Below are 24,756 nucleotides of genomic sequence, written 5' to 3'. Positions count from 1 at the left end.
CTCAGCAGTGCTCGCTTTCTTCCCCTAATCTTTCTTTTCCCCTGCCCAGATTACTGTATCGATATCCATCTGCCGGCCTCCTCTAAAGGCCCGTGGCCCTTCAGTGACTCGTATCGATGTGTGTGCGACTTGCAGGCTGCGATTATGAAATTACGCCTCAATCGCCCTCATCTGTAACCTACAATGTCACCTTTGTTTGGCTGCTGCATCAGTGTTTGCCGTATCCCAGCAGTCCAAATCCAGCACGTAACAAAGTGAGAAATAACAGCTCATGACTGTGTTTGTCAGACCGTGCCCCTCTCAGCTAGTTGTTTTGCAGCTAGCTGATGATTTGAGAGATGAGTCTCTCCCTTTGGCTCTGAAAATCCTGGGTTTGGTTGAACTGGCTTGCACTTGCACTCAGGTCTTGCCAAGTATAAATGCTCTAGCTAACCCTGAACCGCAAACGTGCCTGGCTAAAACTCCTTCATGTAAACCATTTCAGACATGTCATTTTTCTGTTTGTTTGTTTGTTTGTTTTAAGCAGAGCACCTGATGGAGTGAACGCGACGGGTAGCTGGGTCTCTTCAACCGTCTGGCACTTTCAGAGCCCTATGTCAGTCCTGGCCAGTTGTCAAAGTGGCCTAACCCTGTCCGCTTAATGCTAGTTTATCCTGTTCAGTGGCTACAGACGCACTCCCTTAGCTATCATTCCTCATTAAACCACTCTGTCTCACTCTGGCTCTGGCTCTGCACATCTTTGTTCTTTCCCTTCTCTCCAGACCTTTCCCGTGAGCCATAAATTACAGAGGGTGGAGAAGGTCTAGTAAGCTTTTTCACCACTGCATGCGACTTGTGCAATTCATTTAAAAGGAAATAAGGAAGATTTCGAGAAGCTGTGATGAATGCGCAGTGTTGATTTTCATGCTTGAACTCTGAGTCATTGTGGATGCAAATAATCAGCACGGCTTTCTGAATGGGGGAAAAGAAACATTGTTTTTTCCACTAATGAAACTCTCAGTGAAGCTGTGCATGAGGAATGGTCTCACTGTTTCATCACTGATTTGTTCCTTTGTCCTTGTAGTTAAATAATTATGGGCCTCATAATGCTTAATGCATGTGTAGTGTGGCATGGGCACGTGTCGAGCGTTAATTGCACGACGGTTTCCTGTCTAGCTCTTTGACGATCTTGACCAGTGACGAGTGTTTCAATTTTCCAAAAGGGGGCTGAACTGCTGCTAATTCCAGGAGTTAATCTTGAAATAATATTGTTTAATCACTCTTAATAAAAGTGTGGTTCACCTTGGCTGCCTGTTAGCTGCTGTATCAGATCATTGAGCTATAATTGGTGCCATGAAACCTGGAAGCTTTTCTGCAGGGATTGAGGATTTTCGCAAATTTATGGTGCAAATTGTATGCCTAACCTTGATGCGCTTAACCTCTGAGCCACACACACAAGCGTTCAGACACGCGTAAATATGCCCACATGTGCAGCTTCATAACCCTGAAAAGACTCTGGAAGCTTGGGACTGGAACCAAACACAAACAACTAAATGTCACACAAGGATATTGTTTACGTAGCGCTCGGAGGATTTTGTTCTTGTCTTAGATGGAGTCGTGCAGTCTTTCCTTATTCTCTATACATGTGTCAGATGCGTGTGTGTGTGTGTGTGTGTGTGTGTGTGGAGTAGATTAATGGACCCGTCTCGTGTTTATTATCCAGCATTGGTGACAGACAGACTGTGTGTAGCCCTGCTGGGACCCTCTGCCCTTCCAGCCATGTAGCTGGATCCCCCTCCTCTCCATCCTTTAAAGAGCCACGATGTTCCAACTGCTCCCTGGGGTCATACTGCCAAGCAAAGGGCATGACCTAGCACACACATAATTGGCTTTATTTCTCCATCACATCACGGCACTGCTTTATTGCTTTTATTGTTCGGGATCAAGTGCGAATATCCTTCTTTCAGATGCCACTTGTGATATCTTTAACGCTTAATTAGATTTTCATTTATTCATTGGGCAGGTGCTTTTACCCAGGTTCTACATCTAGCAGTATTGGTTGCAGAATGTTTTTTTTTGTGTGTGTGTGTCCACTGTGCTGCTTTTTTCTTTTTAATGTAGTGGTATCGCTGCTTATGTAAAGACAGCAGAGCATTTTGAAATTGGATCTTCATTCGACGTGTCTTTCTTTTCTTATGAGGGTGGAAAATGTGAACAGCGTACCGAAGCAATATGACGAGGCAATCGGGCTTTGGAGACGGGAGTGTGTGGGCTAAGTGAAATGCTATCACTGCGGCGGTGTGTAATTAAGCGTGTGTGTGTGTGTGTGTGTGTGTGTGTGTGTGTCTCTCTTGTTTTGCAGGAGGCTGCCACGTTCGCGCGCGAGCAGGACTTCAAGGTGAGTGGACATCAGCTCGCACGCACTAAACACATCCTAAAGGATTATTTTTCAGCTGATAATGAAGTTCTTTTTCGGACAGTGATTGATGCGCTATTATACTCCCTTGGCCCCCTCGCAGCAGTCGCCATAGCAACCTGGCAGTCGTCATGGTTTCTTTGTTCAGCCAGCGCTGCCGCTCTCTCTCTCTCTCTCTCTCTCTCTCTCACACACACACACACACGCACACACATGCACACACATCCACACACATTCTCTCCTCTATTCCCTCACACTCACACACATTCTCTCCTCTGCTCCCTCTCTCACAGATACACACATACACATTCCCTCCACTGCTCCCTCACACACACACACATACACACACACACACACACACACACACCTCTCCCCTCTCTCTCTCCTTTTCTGTTATGACGCATTCCTCCCAGGCCTGCACCCAACATCGCCTACAGATGTTATTTATTGAATTTTGAGAAGGCTCTTGGGAAGAGAGAGAGAAGTCCTGAGGGGCAGGCTGAGCGCAGGCTGCGATTGGCAGGTGGCTTTGTTAAGGAGCCCACCTTGTTAGCTTCATTAGGCTATGAGGATTCACTGCTCAGCTGTGGTATTATCCTCAATTATGCAGCGCTGTCGTCCCATCATACCCCCCCCCCCCCCCTTGTTCTCCCCTCCCTCATAAATACTGGATCACCTCTCCTCCAAATTTGTAAACAGAGTGATTGGTTGTGTTAATGCATTACATGTCAGAATATTAGGAGTTATGAGAGAGTGAATAGGTGAGAGCAGATAATGCTAATGTACTACTGGATTCACAAGGGGGGAGGGTGTGTGGGGTAGGGTGGGGGGGGGGGGTTGGTGGGGGGCATGTTGGCCCTGTCCTGTGCTCGTAAAATGCAAATTCATACGGAAAGTAAATGTGAGTTTAGGAACGATATGCTTAAATAATTGAAGTGGCTTATCTTTTTTTCAAGCGCAGAGCTATCCGCCTGAATGTGTTTCTTCTCGGTATGAATAATTGTCTTCACCAGGATCACTCAAGGTGCGATCGACGTGACTGGAATGCAGAGCAGCAGAGTCAGTTAGAGAGGGAGAGAGAGAGGGAGATACAGGGAAAAGGGTGAGGGCGGGAGAGATGGAGAGTAAGTGCGGAGGGGAGATGGAGAGAGAGAAAGAGGCGAGGAAGGGTTGGTGAGCCAGAGCGAGGGAAGAAGAGAGGAGGGGGCGAGGGCTCGCATTGCACACAGTAAATATATAAATGGCAAGCACTGTCACACACTGTGAGTACCTCTTCACTGATGTCATGCACGTCAATTTGATTTAGGGCTCATGAGAGGAAAAAAAACTCACAAGCTACTTTATTTTTTTTTTCTTGCAAACCCACATCAGAAATCAGACAAGGTGAAATATATGTACGTAGCCTAAATTTCTCTCAACTAGTATTTCTTTTCCCCCAAATGAATTTCTGCACTCTGAGACATCTCCACACATCAGTTGCTTTTCCACAGCAGCTAGTCAGGCAAATGGCTAAGGAGCGTTCACAATGACACCACCAGATTGACTCTTTGTGCTTCAGTTCCCAGTGCATTTCCCTTCTTCTCTTAAAGCGCAACACAATGTGCCGCCTATAGCTCACAATATCTTGTGTTTTTTATATATAGTTACGGCTTTGTGTCCTTGTACCATCAGCTGCAGTGCTACAGTACATTGAAAATACAGCCTTTCCACAGATCTGCATTTGCATCTGCAAGATCTAATTCTTCCCGGAGGTGTTTTCACCATCCTCCACGGTGGCCAGGTCAATTGTGAGAAATGAGTATGAAATCCCAGAGTCTAAAACAAGTGAAAAATCAAACACATCTGTTCCGCTTCTATCTAATCCCTGTTGCTCAGAGATGGAGGCTTGTTAATAAATCAATTTACATCTCAAGAAGGTAGATAAGAGCATGTTATTTTTCTCCTGTATTGAACCATCATTAGACCAGGCGCGCACTGTGATCCGATCCTCATCTGTTGTGCTTAAATAGCATTAGATGTTGAATCCGCCGCAGGCTAATTGAATGTTCTGTTGGATGCTGTTCCTCCGACAGATTACAGTGGAGGAGTCGTTTTATTAGCTTTAATATGGATACAGAATTGGGTTCCCTAATAAGGGTGGATATTTTCCCCCCCTAATTTTTATTATCATTCCTTTCATGGTTATTAAATGAGGTGATTATCACTGACCACATCCTTAAGGGTTTTTATTAACTGAGAGAAACCACTGAATAGTGGGTTATTACGGATATGGATAAGCATAATTAAGTCATGCTGAATGTTTTTGTGGTCAAAGTTTTGCCCAGCCACCTCCTTGATTTAATGAGTAGAAACCTATTGAGTAGCCAGAAGTAGAAAGTGAAATGAATATGATAATATATGTAAGACCTTGCCAAGGCTGTGTGGATAGGGAGTGAAGATAGGCTGCTCGAATCTGGCCATGTGTCGAGGAAATTGTTGCACCGCACTGCAATGTAGAGAAGCACGAAAGCCCTGGCTAATCTCCCCATGTCTGAACAATACAGAAACGGAGCGAGCTGATGAGTGTAGTCTTGATCAGTGTGTGGTTTTTACTGCACTCTTGGGCCTTGGATGTGACACTGGCTAGTTTTAAATTCAGCCTCAGTGACAAATTGGCTTGGCAAAATCCTGCAATCTGTTGCAGTCTTACTTAGCGCCACATTACAGCCGCCCACCTACTCTTCCTCCCCAGCTCTGGAACCTTAAACCTCTTCAGGGGTGATTACTGCCTGTGATTGGAGAAATAATTTTAAAAAACCCACACCATATTTAATCTGAGCGTGTCTGTATCAGTAGGGAAACAGCAGCATGGGGCTCCTCTTTCCCCAAGCAGCCAATCCGTATTCCCTTAGCGTTTCCACCAGCACCTGCCTTCGGAGCAAGGTGGAAGCTCTCCACTCCCGGAAGAGCTCTCGCCTTTTCTCACGCTGGTCTTGAGGATCCGGTTTGCACTGCGCATTGATGGGTTAATTAGGAGAGGAGCTCTGACAGCTGATATTCAGATCAAAGTGAACAGACGTTGGAGCTTTTCTCAGTCCCTCGGGCGTATGCTGTGCGTTCACGCCGGCACTGCGCAGAGATAAGTGTCTGAAGGCAAGGTGGGAAGGAAAACGCAAACAGTCATCACCTACAACATCTCTGCTCCTCCCTTCCATTAAAAACGTGCTGCTCACTAAATGAATTGAGATCTTTACACGGGGTTGATCAAGAGCGTGACAGAGGTGTTTCTGTTCTGCTAATTAAAGCCTTGCGTGTCCAATAACACTCACACATTCATCAGGCAGTGTTAAAGACGAATAGTGGGGAAAAGAAAAGACATTTGGATGAATGCACATAAAAAGTGGTGGTAGCAGCAAGCTCTGAGGGACGCCTTTATGCAGCTCAGGCTAGCGATTCTTACAAAACATCTGTTTTTCAGTGTGCTCTCGCCTCAGCCTGAATACATATAACAGACCTCTCTGCTTTTACAAGCTCAGTGAGTGGCTCTCCGATCAAATCCCTTGCACTCTCTCACGCAGACTCCCCTGTGTGTGTAATGAAACACCCCTGGTCTTTTCTCTCTCTTCAGCAAAGAGCTGTTGGACATAGAGTTGCATTTCTGATTTGCATTGTGTTGGGGGGCCAAGAAAAGGGAGTGAAAAATGAATGAGTAATCTTATCCAGGCATGTCGGACATTTAATCTGTGCTTGCCAGCCCTGTGCAGCCGGCGAAGTTCGAAGCTTGTGTTGAATAGTAGCAGTTTAGAGTCTCCGCCTGAATAAGTCGCCAGCATTTACCACTCCACTGGGGTGGGTGTGCGTTTGTACCTATAGCTTTCACTTGATATCACATTTTGATGGAGTTATTATTTCCCAGTGTGAGATTGTACTTGTCCACCTTATGTCCCTCCTGTCAGCAGAGCCCTGTAGACCTACAGCTAGTGACACATTTATTGTATACAGTCAGCCGATACTGTAAAACTAGAACTTTTTTATTGAGCCCATGAAACTGGTAAAAAAAAAAAAGAAATCCCACCAAATTAAACTCTGCAGCCTGGCTCTTGCCTGGTCTGTTCTGTTTAGTGTGAACGTTTCTACAGCCGTTATGATCATCTACTCAGTTTCAGATGCTCTATACAGGGGTGCCAGTCCTAATCGGAGCACCGTGTTAACCTTCCCCAAAGCAGCCTCTGTTAATGATTACATCCATATTTATGAAGGCACTTTACACCGAGGAAAATCTTTTTTGCAGCTTTTCAATTAATGCGGTTTGTCACTTACACCGAGGCCCATGTTTGACAGTTCATTAAATCATTTATGTTGGATTAGTTGCCATTAAAACCACTTTACCTTTAGTTGCTTACCTTGGCTGGCAAGATCAAAGAGTGAAATATTATTAATTATCCAAGCAGACCTCATAAGCGTGATTGTCTCCAGGGGACAGGAGGGACATGTCAAAATCAAAATCCCACTTCATATTATCCTCCCACCAAACACACACACACACACACACTTCTGAAGCAAAAACTACACCCTTGGTGAACCCATACTGAATTCAATAACTGTTATTTGTTTGTGTAGTGGCAATATCCAGCGTGAGTGTCGATGGGTTCGGCAGCGCTGCAGTAGGTTGATTGAGTCTGGTCTTTAGCATGCTAATTAATGTTGGCCAGGCTTTGCAGAAAGCTGAGTGTTTTTTCGTAGGTGCAAGAGGGGGCTGTAGAGGTGTGGAAGCAGCTGGTTCTGCCTGGGAAACTGCACACACTCCTCCATTTAACAAAACTGTCAGGGCCTGCTGGCCGCCATGGCCAAGCAGCTTCTCCTCTCTGCTCCTGGCACGGGCATGAGTGGACATGTGACAGACTCTGAGCTTTGGCAAGGCCTTACTGCTTCAGACCCTCTGACTGGGGCTTTGTGTGTGTGTGTGTGTGTGTGTGTGTGTGTGAGAAAGAGAGAGAGAAGAGTATGAAAGCCACCAGCTCTCAAACCCCCCTCCACCTTCTCTCAGCTCCCCCCAGCTCCTTCTGTCCAGTGCCAGCTGGGAGGTGTGAGGATTAGGAAATGCAGATGATCTCACCAGTTCTCTAAACGTCTCTCTCTCTCTCACACATACACACACACACACACACACACACACACACACACACACACACACCTTTTTAAAGGTCCTTCATTCCCTTCATCTTCTCATTTGCTTTTATTTATTTATTTATTTATTTATTTATTTATTGGGTTATTGCATTAATCATGGAATATTATTCTGACCTGAAGTATGGATTAAGTTTGGGAAATGTCCAATGAGGGACGGTTACCACATTTCAAACCCACGCCATGCCAATCACGGTCATCGCCTTAACCACTCATCTAACAGTCCCATTATTAAATTACAGAAGTTCCTAATAATAATTTCAATAAAAGTAACACAACAATGTGTACAAAGTAATTTGTGAGGAAATGTGCTACTGAAATTGTTGTATGTTTGTCCATATATATTTCTTAATTTTGCATTTTCATAGTTAGTTGCTTATTGATGTGTTTTTGATGCTCCTTTGCTGTAAATAATGTGCTCTGAAATGAAGAAAATGCTTTTTTCCAGACAGAGGACATTAAAGAGATTGCCAAGAAGGCCCAAAGCTTACCCAAGTCAAACAAGAAAAGGCAGAGAATCGTGGTGTTTACCCAGGGCAAGGAGGGCACAATAATGGCCAAAGGTATGTACAGTTAACCTTCATGACTCGGGTATTGAGCCATGACTAAATACTTATTCAAGAATCCTTGGATCAGAATGGATAAAAAAAAATCCCTTGAATTGAGCCCTCAGAGTGGGTGGGCTGGTGGGGGACAAGCAGCATATGCTTTTTCACCCATTTACTCATTTACAGTAGTCATGATGTTGATAGATTTCCTGTGTAAACATTTGTGAATAGCCCCAAACAAGGTCATCTTCAGAATAGTGCACCATTCTCTCTGGCGGCCTTCGCTGTTGCGCTGTGTGAAATGAATTCACCCTTGGCAATGACCTCCTATCTCTCAGATGCAGAATTTCGAATCCGGAGGGTTGAAGCAGTCTGGGACATTGCTATGGTAACTGAGTGGTGGGGGTTGGTTTCAGCCGAGTTGATAAGTTTAACTGAATAGTAGAGAAAGCATCACAGTTGTAGCTGATTAAGCCAGCGGGGTTTATGGTTCAAAGCAAGGTGGTGGGTTTGGTGGAGGGGAGGGTGAGCACTTTCTGCTCTTCTCCTTCTGCACCTGGCACACCGACTGCTCTTTCTCACCAGCCCTGATTTATATGAATCCTATTTGTTCAGCACAATTTCATTATATTGCCCTTTTGTCGTTTGATTCATTGAGTGCCTGAGCTGTGTTGACAGTGGGATTGGGTGTTATAAAGATTCCAGTGGGATATATACAGTAAATGAATGTTGTATCCAAAATGTAATTGTATTATCATACTGCAATGTGTAAAGAGGAAAAGCTGTTCCACATCACCTGTTTGATCAATGATTTTTATTCTCCCTGATCAATTCAGCCTTTCTTTCTGTGTTCACCTGCCTAAAATCTATTACTGATCAATTTTAACCATACTGTATCATCTTCACACACCCGGATTCTGCTGATTGACAGTGAGACACCATCAGAGATGCCAGTTTTGCCAGAGAGTTCAAAACTTGTGCCATGTCTGTGCTCGCTGCTGTTGGCCTCTGGGCCAGATCTCGTTCCAAATTCCACCTTACAGGATCAAAGTGGTGTTGAAACGTAGCTGAAAACGCAGCTCTTGCCTTCTACCACTTCCACAACATGCTACCAGAGTAAAGCTGCAAAGCCGTCTGTATCGGTTCCACCACGCTGCCTTTATCACACTAACGCTAATAGCATTAGTCCCTCTGGGCTGATAAGGGTGCTCAAGCAATTGCTACTCCTGTAAAGTCTCATCAGAGGAAAGTGCTACAAGACAATCCTCTGCTTTTTTCTTCTGCAGAACTGCCAGTTCTCCCTTCTGTTCTGGAAAAAGACTCCAGCTAAGTTTGAGCTTTAGAGCAAAGACCCTCCTGGAGGCAGTTTTCACACAGCTGATGAATGGCTGCCTGGGCTAGCCTCTCCCAGCCCTTTCATATGAAGCTGTGGGGTTAGTGGCAGCCCCTGGTGAACCCGATATGAAACGTGTGATGAATGTTAGGAGCACGGCGAGTGCATGTACGAAGGTGTTGCTCATAAAAAAAAATGGCAAACTTGATAAATGTCAGCTGAGGTGTGGGCCCAGAATAAGTGGGTTCAAATAGCCGGGGCGACAGAAAGAGAGCAGGATATTGTTATTGCTCCCCGTAGCCCCCCGCCAATAAACATCAATATAAAAGAGAATTAAAGATTTGCTCAGCCTCCCAGAGGCTGCACTCGGATGCCGTCTGATCCCCACATTTCATTTGCAATTTGTTCTCAGTGCAGGGATGTGATCATTCTGCGGCCTCTGAATGTCACAATGAAGTTGTTCTAATGATGATGAAGAAGGCTGCAGATGATGGGCCCCTGGAGGTGATGCTTAAAAAAAAAAAAAAAAAAAAAAAAAGAGATGCGGACTTACGTATGGAATAACACAACGGACCATGCTGTTTATAGGGAAATGTTCCTCTTATAATTCCTCTTATAACCACAGCCATTTTCTAATAATTGCAATTTTAAATTTATTAATGAATAATGTCCACAAGACAAGTTAGCTTTTTTTGTTAAACAACAAAACGTTTTTATATAATAAATGTATTAAAACTAGCGTATTAAACATTAAACATATCCTTTATATTACAGCTGGAAATACTGTCAGAGCCGTGCTGTTATAGAAAATTAATCCGCTCCTTCTGATTAGAAAATTCAGTGGAGTTGTGGTATAAAGTTCTTTTAAGTTCTCTCCTACATTCTCTCCTGGCATAAATGTGACCCATTCTTGCTCTTCCACATTAGTTGCTTTAATAAAAGCTGCCAGGGCAAAGCCCTTAATGAAGCAGCACAGTAACACTGTTGAACATGGCCTTGCCCTGCTGACGCACCTATTACAGGCTCAAATTAACACAGCCAAGCCCACAGTCTTTGATCTAATGATGACTGAGTGTGCAAGGTCGTCCAGCGGCTGCTGCAGCGATAAAGGGCTTAGCTGTGTCATGGTGCTGGAGGGAGCCTGTGGTATATTACAGTAGTATTTTGCTTCCCCTTTCATGAGCAAACAAGCATCAGAGACGGCACACACATTAATCAGGTAGTGGGAAGCTAACTGGCTGAGGCAGAGGGTTGAACCTGGCCTGATAAGGTACCAGCTCACTGGAGTGTAAACACCGAGTCCAGGCTTCTCTGGAACTCGGTAGTTTTTGACACTGATTTATCAATAATCCAGGATTTATCAATAATAGTGTGTCATGCTGATGTATGATGACAGCCACTCACAGACATACCATTTTATATCACTGCCAGTGAAACTGACAGCCTGATATGAGGCCTATAAAAGAGAATATGAAGTCATGGTAGTTTCTACTGTGATTGTATAAACATGTTTACACAACAGCACTGTGGAATTCTCAATTTCGATTGGTCTGAAGGTATTCATTAATTTTCTGTATAGATGCAAGGATTATATTAATGCCCTCATTTCAATATGTTGTCGAGTCTATAGTGACAACTTCAACAGGGGCTTGTATAGTGGATTCTCCACAGAAACAGCTTTTAAGAGTGTGTAATTGATGTTATTTAGATTTTGGGTTTTTTTTGGAAGGAGTCTCCAGTGTCGGAGGTAAAGTTTTTCATCAGAGGAAAGTCTTGAGAATGGAGGGCTTTACGATTTCCTCGTAACATGACAAGCTGCATTCTTCTGTCCTGTTAACTTCGAGAGAAAGAAGAGAGGCTGTTGAGAGAATAACTGTTTATAGCTGTTATAATGTAATAGATAACAGGAACTAACTTGTCTCATTGAAATTCCACAACATTAAACGTAACTATAAGTGAATAAAAAGTACAACGTGGCATTCCTAAATGAATAACGAATAATTGCTATGGAATAGGAGGAATAAAACATCTAATCAGATTCAGTGTTGCTTTGCATTGGGTTGAGTCACACCACTGTTGTTGATTATTTTCCTATAGCAGCACACCCCATCATGTTTTGTTTCTTACTTAGACCATGCCTGAGAATATAAATCTAATTTGCCTTCCTTTATTGATTCCGTGCTGCATTTAAAGAGTTGCTCACCTTGGAATTGGACTTGCTCTTACGGAATCTGTCTAATACTCAGTTGTTTGCTGTGATTTACCTGCTCCTAATGAAGTCCCCAGAGAAGCCTTTTGGTTTTATTCTCTGTTTTTCTCCCTCTGTAAGCCTTCAGCAAAGGTCATTTTGCACTCATAAACACACACTCGACTGAGCAAGAGCAGAGAATTTTTAAAGCAGCAAGTGAGGTCTGGGTTTCATATGCCTACAGCGTGGGAGAGAGGTTAAGAAACAAGATGTGATACACAGCATGAATGGCTTGCTTTGACTAAGCCATTTTTATTGATAAAATGTTGACTTTGATTGCCTGAAAATATTTGATTTATTAAGTGTTCATTTACTGTGATTTTGACTGGCCAGCTCCTGCACTCTTCTCTGTGAATGCTGATCGTTAACCCCATGTGCACGCAATTCATACTTTGTGTGTTTCTTCAGGTTACCTGTTATGTGTGAAAGGATGGACACGGGAGCTATCACTCCCCACTATTGATCATGACATCACCTCTGGCTTCAAACTGATTAGCATGGCCAGGAAGTGAGAGGAAGTAATCAATGTCTCGCTTTGAAAAGGGCAAAGCGGCCTCTTAAAGCTCTGTCCAGCCCACACCTCCGATTGTTTGTGCCAGTTATTTCCTGTCTCTCTCTGCATGGTGCGGCTGTTTATTAGCTGGTAAATGTGTTGGTCACGCTCATCGTTTTCTCACCCCTGTTTGGAGCTCGTGAAAAGGAAGTGGACTCTGGCTTCCTCAGGTTTGTTGCAGGACTACTCCTGTGAATGTTTGTTGATGGAGGAGTAGGTGAGGGATGGATTTCAGCAGAGCACAGGGCTTTATTTCTCTCAGTTTTTCAGTGGCTTAGGTTTATATTGGACCCACTGAACATTTCTGCTTGGCTCTCAGGGGTACCAAACATTTATTCATACGTCTCTTCATATGTAAATCTTCAAAGCACTTAAATCTGATACGTTCTTAAGATATAGAAATATAATTATCACATGACCTTGGGTGTGGATTTGCTTTGCTGCATTACAAGCCTTATCACATGATAACAGAATCTTTATTGCATTAAATTGCTGTATCTCAACAGTGTTGTAAATATTTTGATGACCACGTTTGCTATTCGGGTTCTATAAATAGCCATAAACAGAACTACTCATGCTGCTTGTCATTGCTATCTTTTTTTTTTTTTTTTATGTTGAGGCAGACCCACACATTTATAGAGCAGGTTCCAGGAGCCGTTATGGAAGAAGGGTGTTGGGTTCATCCTGACCCAAATAGGTCCACACCAAACACACAAACATGCACACACAACACAGTGCTCCTGTTATCAAGAAACAGCTGTAAGGAAGAGCTATTAATACAACTTCACAGCCACTGAGGTGTAATTTTGTTGCCCCTTTTCTGTTCCTTGATTAGTCACTGAAAGTTTTTTTTTTTTATATATATTTCCACTTTCTGCCTGGGCTTGTGAAAAGGAGGAATGGCAAAACCGCAAAAGCTGTGGAACTCCCTGTGAACAAGACGATGTTTACAGGGCGCACCACAAGCCAGGAACAACAAAGACAACTTTTGGCAGCAAAGTTTTAATTGCCATGCCTATTAAAGAGCCCTGCCAATGGCCTCTTTTGTGTTATACATTAACATGAAATTGGTCCTGGAACTCTCCCAGGCTAACCAAAGCAGCATGCTCATGGCCAAGTTCAATAATCTGTTTTGAATAAAGATGCGATGTGTAGCCTCCAGCCTGATGAAATGAAGGAGGATGTCCATCACTGGTGGTTAGAGGAAAATCAGAGCAGTGTGAGGCAGTGGGGTGTTTACAGCACAGTTTTTTTTTTTTCCTGAATTCTCCTCTCTGTTTGTATTTGGCCTAGTTTTGCTCTATCTTTCGCGTGCGTAAATAAATTGCTCTCATTCACATTGAGCCACGACTTGTGTAGACCCACAGTGCAGAAGTGATTCATCTTCACAATATAATCATTTTATTTCCCTGTGGTGAACTCTATATCCCCTCAAGGCCACAACTGGCATATTGTTTTGCACATTTATAACAAACAAGGACTTGGATTAGATGCTGATGTATCTCTAAGAACAATGTGACATATACAGACAAGGTATTAAGTATCCTATATTATTTTTTGCTCATACGCCTGTTGACTGAACATGAGGAACTGGTTTGAACACATCCTCTTGGACCAATTAGTGGCCTGGATTTGGGGAAAGGGGGTAGCTCCCCCCCCCCTCCCCAAAGCATCTGCTTCTTGCCTCCATTCGCTGAAACTCTTGCCATTGTCTCCATTGAGAGGGGAGAAAGGCTTCTGGACACCATTTGGCACCCAAGTGGATGGACGCCACGGAGAGAGTGCGGCATGTCCTTCAGCTCAGCCCCTCTAGTTTCTCATGTCCTCCTCCCATTATCATATCAATTGGTGCAGCTTGTAGAAGACAAAGTGAGGTTATGGGAACCACCTAGAGCGCCATGCACCATTAAACATCAATGCGGGGGGGACGTGCACATGTGCAAGTTCAGCCTTGTTTACCAAGATGGAAGAGGGGTAATGCGTGTAGCTCATTCCCCCTATAGCTTACAGGCTTCACAGTGCACCCCAAATTAACTTCAGATGCCTCCTTAGTCACTGAGGTTTTATTGTCTGTGTTTTGTGTTTTTTTTTTTTTGTTTTTTTTTTTGTTTTTTTTTTTGAAAAGGTGTCTTTGCATTTGGCAATCGCTTGCATGAATTCAGCACGGTTTTGACTTGTAAAGGTACTGCTGTGTTGTGCAAGAGTTGCGAGTCTAATCTGTTTTTATTGTGAATGCCGACTGCTGTGGGTGTTAGCTGTTAGCCGGTGTGTTGTAATGTTTTGGTTCTTAGAATCATTCTTATTCTTGATGAGTCACCTCCACAAGGCATGTTCCAGCATGCCTCTTGTGTGTGTGGGCATGTTTTTATATCTTGCTGGGGACCAAATATTCCCACAAGGATAGGAAAATCTGACGGTTTGACCTTGTTTGACATTTCTGGCTTTTTGTTTGTTTTTTTGTTTTCTTATAAATTTTTTATTTAAGTTAAATTTAGAGTTAGATTTAGGTGTAGCATCTCATTAATTAGCTGTATTCATTATTAATGGTGTGTGTGTGTGTGTGTGTGTGTGTGTGTGTGTGTGTGTGTGTGTGTGTGTGTGTGTGTGTAAGTTCAGACTGCCTGGTTGTTCTGCTGTCAATCCCACATTTTTTTTATTCTCCTGAAATATTAAATTACTAGGAACAATTGTGTCAACTTGTGTAGAAATCCCAGGATGTGCAGCTTCTGCTAAGGTTTGTTATTCAGTAATCCTCGGGATGTTGTGAGGCTGCGTGGTGGCCTTTTTTTTTCCTTTCGTTTTTCAGCCTGCTTGTTTTTGAGTCATAGAAGGAAGTAGAATCAGGTCAGATCAAGTACAGAGGAAAGAACCACATACAGTTTCATGTAGCTCTCATGTAACACTCACTGTCTGGTCACACACACACACACGCTTCCTTAAGGCAAACCACAGAATAACACAAGTGAAGTCGAAATGCGCACTCTGTCTTGCTGTTTTAATTGGAGGGGCCTTACCTATTTTACCTACACAGCAATTATTTTAAGCTTTAATTGCAAAATTACAGACAGATCATGAGTTACATCGAACTTAATTCAAATGTAAGATCCTTTAGTTAATCATTTCAGCAGAAAGGCGGGTGAACATGCTTCATCGCCTGCATTAATTAGGCAAAGTCGTTTTGCTGCTAATTAGCTGATTCTAAAAGGATCTGCTTTTTTGTGTAATTAATTATCAAAGACACAATCGGCTGCCTCGTTTAGGGAAAAACTGCTCGCGCACACAGAGCAGACATATCTCGAATGCCTGTCATTGCATCATGTTTTAAAGCCTTGTCCTCCCTTGCTGTTTGTTTGCAAGGTTTGCGGTACAGCGTTCCACACAAAGTGGTGGTCTTTGACTCCTACTATGAACAATTAGGTGTAGTTATAGCTCAGTGTTGCATTGTTGAAAAAATACTGAGCTTATTATCAGCTGAATAAACATAATCTTAATCTAACACTGGCTCATTTTGCTTTCTGTGTGTTTTTATCTATATATCTATATATATATATATATATATATATATATATATATATATATATATATATATATATATATATATATATATATATATATATATATGTGTGTGTGTGTGTGTGTGTATTGTGTGTGGGGGTTTTTTTGTTTTTTTTTAATTTATAAATTCATGTCAGTGTGCCAGGAAGCTCACATTCTGAGGTGTCATTGATGTGGGAGTGTACAGTTCTGTAAACAGATAAATTTCCGAAGGTAAATCAGTCACGTCACTGGCACTGGCTTCCAGCCTCGCAGTAAATGGTGTTTTCAGAGTGTACTCAAAAATGGCAGGCAGCATCAAAGATTAGGCTCGCTGAACTGTTCTCTTACTGCAAAGCCCTCAAAGTTACAGCAATATCCTCTGACTCAGTGAGGCTCATTTCACTCTAATGGCTGATAATGCCATAAATAAAACAGCAGTGTTCAGATCCATGGATGTGCGCGAAGAGCCACTGAGAGGGAACAGAAGAAGAAAGAAGTCTATAGAGGGGAAGTAATAAAAACTGCAGACACACTGGTTTTAGTCCAAATCAGAGCACCTGGAAGATCATTAAAACTGAATGTGGAGCTAAGATGGATTGTGCTAAATGTTATTTTAAGCTTACAAGCTCTCTGCTTTGTGCATTGCCAAATGAAACTATTGCCTCTCCTTGAGTACAAGTCTCTGGCTCATGCAAATGGCCCTTTGCTCTGTTTCTCATTGTCTGTCATTCAGACTGTCCCCACAGATTTCTCATTAGCTCTGGAGCTCAAGCTTGTCTGTGCCTCTGCTGTGCCCCTGATTATTAGCATGCGCACTGTATTTTTGTGTGTAAATTAATCTCAGAACTAATGCCGCCAACTGACTGACGAGGTCTGGTTACATGCAAGTATGTGGATTGCTATAAATGACTGAGAAGTTATTTACAATGCATTCAACACATTAGGTGCTACTGGTGCTGGGTAATTTGTTAGGCATAACACACGACGGGCCATGCTATTACAGGAAAATAATCCACGCCGAGGTGATGTGATACTGTAGTGTGGTGTGAGCCGTTACAACCCTGAAGTGGATTATTTTCCTATAACAGCACAGCCTGGAGTGTGGTGTTCCTTTTATACCACAGCAATTGGCCAGCAGTTACAGTTCTTAATTTATAAATGAATTACATATTGCACTTTTTAACCATTTATTGTTACATACTGTTATGTACTGATATGGAATGTCAGCTATAAACAGTCATTCACTCACCAGCCTCTCTCTTTACTCCACCTTGAAGTTAATAATACAAAAAAACACAAACGGTAAAGCAGAAATTCCTCTGTAGGAAAGCTTACTGACCGTTACAAAGCTCTGACACCCAAAGTTCCTTCCATCTGTGTTAAATAAACAATTATATTTTTAATAACTACACATTTTCTTAATCCTTTTATTATTATTTGGTGTTTCCACCGTACGAGTCCCTGTTTATGAGCTGTTGCTATAGAAACAATAATGTATTAGAACAAGTGCATTAAATATAAACCTATCCTTTATTATTGCCAGAACTGCTGGTAGAGCCCTGCTGTTATAGAAAATGAATCAACAGCTCCTGAAATGAGAATTCTTAACATATTTACAATTTTAAAGACTCAGTACAAAATCATAACATCAAATCCATTGCTTGCAAAGTTTGTATTTTTAAAAGAAAAACATAAAAGTGTCAGGAATTTCACAGTGCCTGCAATATCTCAGGAAAGTGTACTGTGATAATTTATCACGATATCTGTATGATATTATCATATAGGTGCTACAAGTATTAGTGACACTGTATTAGTGTTAGCAATGTATTATCAGTTTTGTGAGCTTGTGTGTAAACACAACCTAACCTGAATCTGTTTGCTCCCAGGCGAAAAGCTGGAGATGTTCCCCGTCATAGAGATTGACCAGAAAGATATTGTGGACACCAATGGAGCTGGAGATGCGTTTGTAGGAGGTACGGTACCAAAGGATTCGAAATGGACCGAACAGAAATGTGTATTATTCACCCAGTTTAATTATGGCCAGTTTTCCACCCTGTAGCTTGGTCTTCATTTATTACACAATCACATCAGTCTGTTAGCATGAGGGCTTGCTAGCAAACTTGGCTACGACTTAACACAATAAAACTGTTAGCCTGATGTTGATTAACTTATTAGCAAGCCCGACTATTCATTTTAATTAAACCATAAAATAGTTAGACTCATGTTAGTTAAATTGCAAGTGAATCTGACTAGCAGTTTTAATTACACAGTAGTTGGCCTAATAGCTTGCTAGCAAGCCTTGCTGCTGGTTTACACAATATGATAGCATAATGATAGCAAGCTTGTTAATAATAATGATAATTGTCTTTATTTATATAGCACTTTTCAGTTTACATTAATGTTAGCTAGCTCACTAGCAATCTTGGATACTGGTTGATAGAATAAAAACAGTGGATTGTTAGCTATACAGCTTGATAAGTTTTCATTTATGAAGAACTTCTCTTTTTGAGTACAAAATCTCAAAGTGCTCGTTAGTACTTGGTTTTATTACATAGGCTAATGCACAGCCTAATATTAGCTAGTTAGCTGTTTTCACCCAGGAACAAACATGCATTCAGTCTTTTATCACCGAAAACTGTATAAATGATGATCTTAACAGAACAGTGAGTTGACATTTTAGTCAGAGAAATAGATTCTATTGTAAAATAGTTTTGTATTGATTATTTTTAGAGATAATTTAAGTGTTTTCTGCTCAAAGTGTTTCTTTTTCAGCGTAATGCCAGTTCTATGTCTTTGATTCCACTGTATATACAGACTACAGTAACAGTACAGTAGACTGCCTTGTTTATGGGATAAAAAAGGATCTTCTTTCAAAGACAACTAATAGAGCTTCTCAACTCATTGTGGGCTTCACTTAATAATTGTGTACTGTTCAGACTTCAAACAGCCGGTGTGCATGTCTACACCTGAGCTGGGCTCTGAAGTCACCCATCACGCTCGTTTTAGTCTTCATGCAAAACCAGAAGTACTGCTGGCTGGAATTCTAGTTCTACTGCACTTTTAGGTCCCTGAATTTATTCATTATGGATGGATCAATTCATCCACCTGTGTATCCACCCACCAAGCCCTCCATCTACCCACCCATCTATCCACCCAACCACCAAGCCCTCCATCTACCCACCCATCTATCTACCCACCTACCAATCCATCCATCTACCCACCCATCTATCCACCCAACCACCAATCCATCCATCTACCCACCCATCTATCCACCCAACCACCAATCCATCCGTCTACCCACCCATCTATCCACCCAACCACCAAGCCCTCCATTTACCCACCCACCCAGCCAGCCAGCCAGCCATCCAGTCAACCCACACATTCATCCACCCACCCACCAATCCATCCATCTACCCACCCAGCCTGCCAGCCATCCCTCCATACACCCACCTATCCAGAAACACACCCACAAATCGATCCATCAGGCCGCCCATCTAGCTCAAAATCAAACCTTGGTCCCTGTAGTTTTATATAAATAAACAGAAAGCTTTTCTTGTCTCTATGTCTTTCCTGTAGCTCATCCAGTACAATTCTGACACTGATAGAGCTATGAGCTTCTTTGCACAAACGTCATATTGATTTTTCTTTTTTTCTAACTCGTTTATCCATACCAACAAGAGGTTGGAGGCCATCGCTCTACCATGCTGGAAAATGAATTTGCCAGCTGTTTTTCAATGTGCCTCGGTGGTGTTGCAGAGTGCAGAGATCTAGGTGGGAGGGCTCAGAGCCTGAGGGCTGCTGGAGGAGTTCACTCCTGTACATCACTGAGGACGGCTCTCCCAGCACCTTTCTTCCCCCCGCTAAGCCTGATTTATTTAATCTTCACACACAAAAGTACACATGGTTAAAAAGGTCAATACCAGACCACTACTTGCCTAGATGTACTTGCACTGGGTCATGTATGTTTGTGCGTTTGTACATATTTAACATTTCTGGGCACAATATCAGATTAGTTACATTATAACACACTGTGTGTATGTGTGTGTGTGTGTGTAAGCATTGAAAGACGTGTGTAATCAAGTTTAATGTTGTCCACCCACTTGTAGCAGATTTTCTTTTTCAGAAAGCAGTTTTATGGTATAAAGCTCTCTGACACTGACACACTCTCTCTCTCTCTCTCTCTCTCTCTCTCTGTGCGTGCGTGCAGGTTTCCTGTCTGAGCTGGTGCAGGATAAGTCTCTGGAGCAGTGTATCCGAGCTGGACACTATGCTGCTAACGTCATCATTAGACACTCAGGCTGTACATTTCCAGAGAAGCCTGACTTCCACTGAGAGACGAGTGAACTTTGCCACCCCAGTGTTATGGGAATGATGCCTTCCTCTCAGTGTTTAATTGACTTTTTTCCTCTTCCTTTGGTCCTGTGTTCTCTCTTTTCCTTCTCACATTCAGACTTCTGTGCCTCTGCCTCACAGCAGCCAGTCCCATAGCATGATGCAATCATGCAGACCTTTTACTTAATAACAATCTAATGTTTACAACAGAAGCAACAGACCTTTCTATAAATAGAAAAATTGTTTTTACTATATATTTTTTTTTATTTCTGTTCCCTGTACTTCAGACATACACAGAAGTCATGTGCAATGATAATGACCACTTTGTCTCTATCTGAGCAAGACAGAATTGTGTAGTTTTTTTAAACACCTGCCAGAGAAGCACAGCCTTAATGTCTTGTTTTGGAGGGTTGTGGGTTATTTTAGTTCATTTCATCAAGTGTTTTTAAAGGCCAGTCTCGAGCTATTTTGTGCTCACTTTTAATTTTGTTATAATGACGAACGAATATGCATGCATGTGTGTATATGTGATGTGTGTGTATATGTGGTGATACATCTACACAGTCTCTCTGACTGACAAACTGACAAAATTAAAATGCATTGCCTTCATCACAAGCAACTTTCTTGTCTGCTTATGTTTTCTGGTATGAATTGATGCACATTATACGATGCAGCTTTTCTCTTTGTATATACTGAAAAATGTATTTCACACTTCAGTTTTCTTTTTATAGGGCTTTATCTTTTTTTTTCTAGAAATCGAGATGTAACATTAGATCCCTAATGAGGCCTCAGTGGCAAAGAAAAACTCGCTGAAAACACCAGAATTATAAATCATTACTCTTCCACAGTTGTATGCTGTAAAATCAAACAGTACTATATGTATTGAAAGGATGATCAGTATGAGCATTGTGAAGAAGAGCCTTGAAATGAGCACAAGCAAATCTTTATGATTACAGCAGTAGTTCTTGGGTACAAGTCTACAGTATGCAAAGGGGTATTATCCAGTGAAGAATGGGTGAGGCTTGGGCATAAACTGTAGGATGAGTGCATAAAGCTCTGAGAAGAAGTAGTATTGAGATGAATCAGGCAGATGCAGAGGGCATGAGGAGCCACAGCACTATACTATCAAATGTGTGAATGTATCTAACCACAACTGACCATATTGTCAGCATTCATATTATGTTGGCTAAACATAATATGAAAACATACTTATGGGGGAAAAAAAGAGTTTTTTTTGGGTAGTTTTTAACTTACTCTGATAAGGAAAGGGTTTTGCAGAGGACCTTTAAGAAATCCCCTATAGAGATGAACTTTTTCCCTTCACAGTTTATAGAGCCTCTCATGTCACACAAGTCGTCTGATAGGGAGTCTTGCGTTCCACATTTGCTCTCCTGAGCATGCTTTTTACACATTCTTAGCTGCTAATAGTGCAGTTGGAACCTTTGTCCCCTTGATTATAGTGGCAACACTACAAGAGGTCGTCTCTGTTATGGGATTAGTAGCAGCTATTCATGGCCATCATTAGGGAGAACTGAAAATACAGCTGTCCCTTTGTCCCTCTCTGGATGTAGCTGGTGACTCCATTCATTGCAAATCCAGGTACACAACATGGCATAGCGTCTGATCTCACTGTTCACGTATTTAAACAAACCCTGTGATATCATCGACATACTCTGACCCACAACGAAGGCAAAGTCGTTTAAAATTCATTCACACATCTGCACACACCTCCTCCACCCACTCACACACTGTTTCAATGTTTTTTGGAGTTTTTTTATTTTTTTTTGTTGTTTTTTTTCTCCAGCCGTCTGCCTGTTTTACAATGCAGCTGGGTCTTCTCAAGATCCAAGAAAGTTGTCTGTGAAGTATAGCTCATTTTTTAAGACAAATTCCAAGTATTTGGACGACTTTTCATCATGTGCAGACAGAGCCTATAACTCCAGGTCAAATGTAAAAACCATGCACAACATATCCTAGAAGTAAAAGATGAGAGTTCTGTTATACTGCTGTTGCTGAAGAATGATAAAAGTATGTTAAAAAAAAAAAAATACATGACTTTGTACAATTAATACACAAATCTTTCTTCATAGCCAGGCAGTAGTGTTGCCTGCACATTTTCGAACCTTGAATCGGTGCCCTCATATTTAGAAGATATTTCATATTCATTTTCATTGTTATAATTTGTCAGGCTGATAAAGTTGCTCAACTTTCCACCATATTCATTACACCACCGTGTTGCTGATTACTTCCTTCAAAAGTGTTTATTTGCTCAAATCTGCAACTGTGTACAAGTGAAAACACACATACAGCAAAAATTGTTGTCTAATTTTAATCCAGATTCTCTGACTCATGTTCAGCAAGAGCTCAGATTTCTATCCTTTTTTTTTTTTTTTTTTTTTTTTTTTTTTTAATAAATGAACGAGAAACAGCTGGTCCATGAGCAGTATAACATCAGTAAATACATGTTAAACGTTTGACTATTAGGTTACAGATTCATATTTGAGAACATGTTTCAAATCAGTGAATATTAAATGCTCTATTTAAAAAAATGGAGATTTCTAAACCATGTCTTGAATGAGTGTGGCTAACAATGAATAAATGCTAAAACATTAGCATGGTTGTGTTAGCGTAATTCAACCCTGCAGTGACTTCCATTCATTCATAGCAGTTGTAGCAAATTTGAGTGAAATATTGCTTTAATTCTGTGGTGTCATATAGCAATAAATATTATAGATAATTGTGTTTTATTGCGATATCCAACAGCAGCCAATACATTTAATCACACTTGCTGAAAAGAACTTTCTAGTAATTCTGACTGCTTTTTCACAGGAGAAGAAGAAAATGATTAAGTGTGTATAGCTATGCCCAGAATGTTCACTACAAAGAGTTGAAATCAAACTTGCTGAAACGTGCATAGTGTTTGAGTTAGAACACACACAATGACACACATGTTGTGTGAGATCATCTTGATTGAGTTTTGCTGAAAGCTAATGAAGGCTGCTGCCAAACTGTAACTGTTTTCCATATGCCTCAGGTTTTAATTGGTAGTACATTAATCTTTGGTTAAGGCAGAGGAAATAGCGGTATGTCAGCATTATTATTTTCAAATGCCACTATAATGAGGTAATGGCTGGAATCATCAAGACAAGAAGCAGTCTGTCTGATTGAAAGTCTGGAAGAAGCTAAACTTGTATGACTTGTAATATATGCAGATATTCAGTTCCAAAAGTAAAGGAAAAGTCCAGCCTGAAACACAGTAAATATATTTATGTTGATATATTTGTGATGTGTTTAGCGAATCGGGTGCTAATTTATTAGACAATGCTGTATTGTTGTTATTTGTGTGAGAAGTTAGCAGGTGTGTGGCATGCAGGCTTCGCACAGGGACATTGCTAGTACAGTTACGGTGGCATTTAATAGGAGAAAAAATCTCAACAGTCTTCTTTTCTCTAACTTTCAATGTCAATGAGAAATCCACCATAGAAGTAATGGAGACAACAAACATTGGACTCAAAGTTCCAGAATGCAATGCAGCTATACAGCACAGTCGTACTGACTTCTAGCAGAAACTCAGGATGACAAGCACCATGGTGTTGATGGAGGTGTTGGCATGAATGCTGAAGCTTTGGAACTCAATCTGTTTGAGCAGAGTGTACAGATAAGGAGGTAAGAGTCCACTATCAGCAGGTAGTCAAACAGCACTGTGGATAATGTGAGTAATGTAAGAAACCAGTAACCAAAGTGAAAATATGCCAATGTGTCAAAAAAAAAAAAAAAAAAGTTTGAAGAAAGAACTGGATTTTTCCTTTGAGTGGGTTTGTTAAAGATATTAATATGTACTGTGAGAGTGTATCAGTAGTTTCTAGCCTACAATCTGCACAGCAATATCATGACTGGATGTGGACCTCATCCTTAGAATTTTAGCTTTTTCATTATTTTATTTTTATCTCAAAATGTATCCATTTCTTCTCTCAGCCACATTCTCAGAAAAAGTAATGAACTGTTTTGTTCTTTGTCAATGGGGTGGTACCCTCAAGCTCTGTTCTATCTATTACGTGGCAGTGTAAATGTACAGTATGACCCCCACCCCCCTGATTTCCTGTATTTTTGCATATTTGTCACACGAATTGGTTTCAGATCCTCATAGCAAATGTAATATAAAAACAAGGACAACATGAGGAAACACGAAACACAGTTTTTAAAAGGTTATGCAACATCTATACCACCCATGTGAAAAAGTAATTGCCTCTAAAGTGGTTTTGCCACCTTTAGCAGCAACATCTTCAACCAAACGCTTCTGAGAACTGGAGATCAGTCTTTCACATTGCTCTGGAGGATTTTTGACCCACTCTTCTTCATAGAATTGCGTTACTTCAGCCACATTGGAGAGCTTTTGAGCATGAACTGCCCGTTTAAGGTCTTGTCAAAGCATTTCAATGGGGTTCAAGTCAGGAATCCCTCAAAAACCTTAATTTTGTTTCTTTTGAGCCATTCAGTGGTGGACTTGCTCTTGTGTGTTGGATGGTTGTCCTGCTGCGTAACCCAATTGCACTTGAGCTTCAGATCACAGGCTGATGACCGAACATTCTCCTTCAGGATTTTCTGGTAGAGAGCAGAATTCATCAATTATGGCAAGTCACCCAG

General features: G+C 41.5%; 1 protein-coding gene across 2 annotated transcripts in view; it reads left to right on the top strand.

Moving 5' to 3' along the window:
- adka (adenosine kinase a) overlaps positions 1-20,727 on the top strand; it is a 131,778-nt gene extending 111,051 nt beyond the window's left edge. For both annotated transcript variants that reach the window (XM_034302727.2, XM_034302728.2), the window contains exons 8-11: positions 2,342-2,377; positions 8,010-8,124; positions 17,667-17,753; positions 19,988-20,727. In XM_034302727.2, coding sequence (XP_034158618.1) covers positions 2,342-2,377; positions 8,010-8,124; positions 17,667-17,753; positions 19,988-20,112 — 363 coding nt within the window. In that variant the 3' untranslated portion in view covers positions 20,113-20,727. The remainder of the gene's footprint in view (positions 1-2,341; positions 2,378-8,009; positions 8,125-17,666; positions 17,754-19,987) is intronic.
- Positions 20,728-24,756: the final 4,029 nt, after the last annotated feature.

The sequence above is a fragment of the Pangasianodon hypophthalmus genome, chromosome 3 (genome assembly GCF_027358585.1).
Source record: "Pangasianodon hypophthalmus isolate fPanHyp1 chromosome 3, fPanHyp1.pri, whole genome shotgun sequence".
NCBI classification, from domain to species: Eukaryota; Metazoa; Chordata; class Actinopteri; order Siluriformes; family Pangasiidae; genus Pangasianodon; species Pangasianodon hypophthalmus.
Note: the sequence above shows the minus strand (reverse complement) of the source record. Positions and strands in the feature narration are given on the sequence as shown.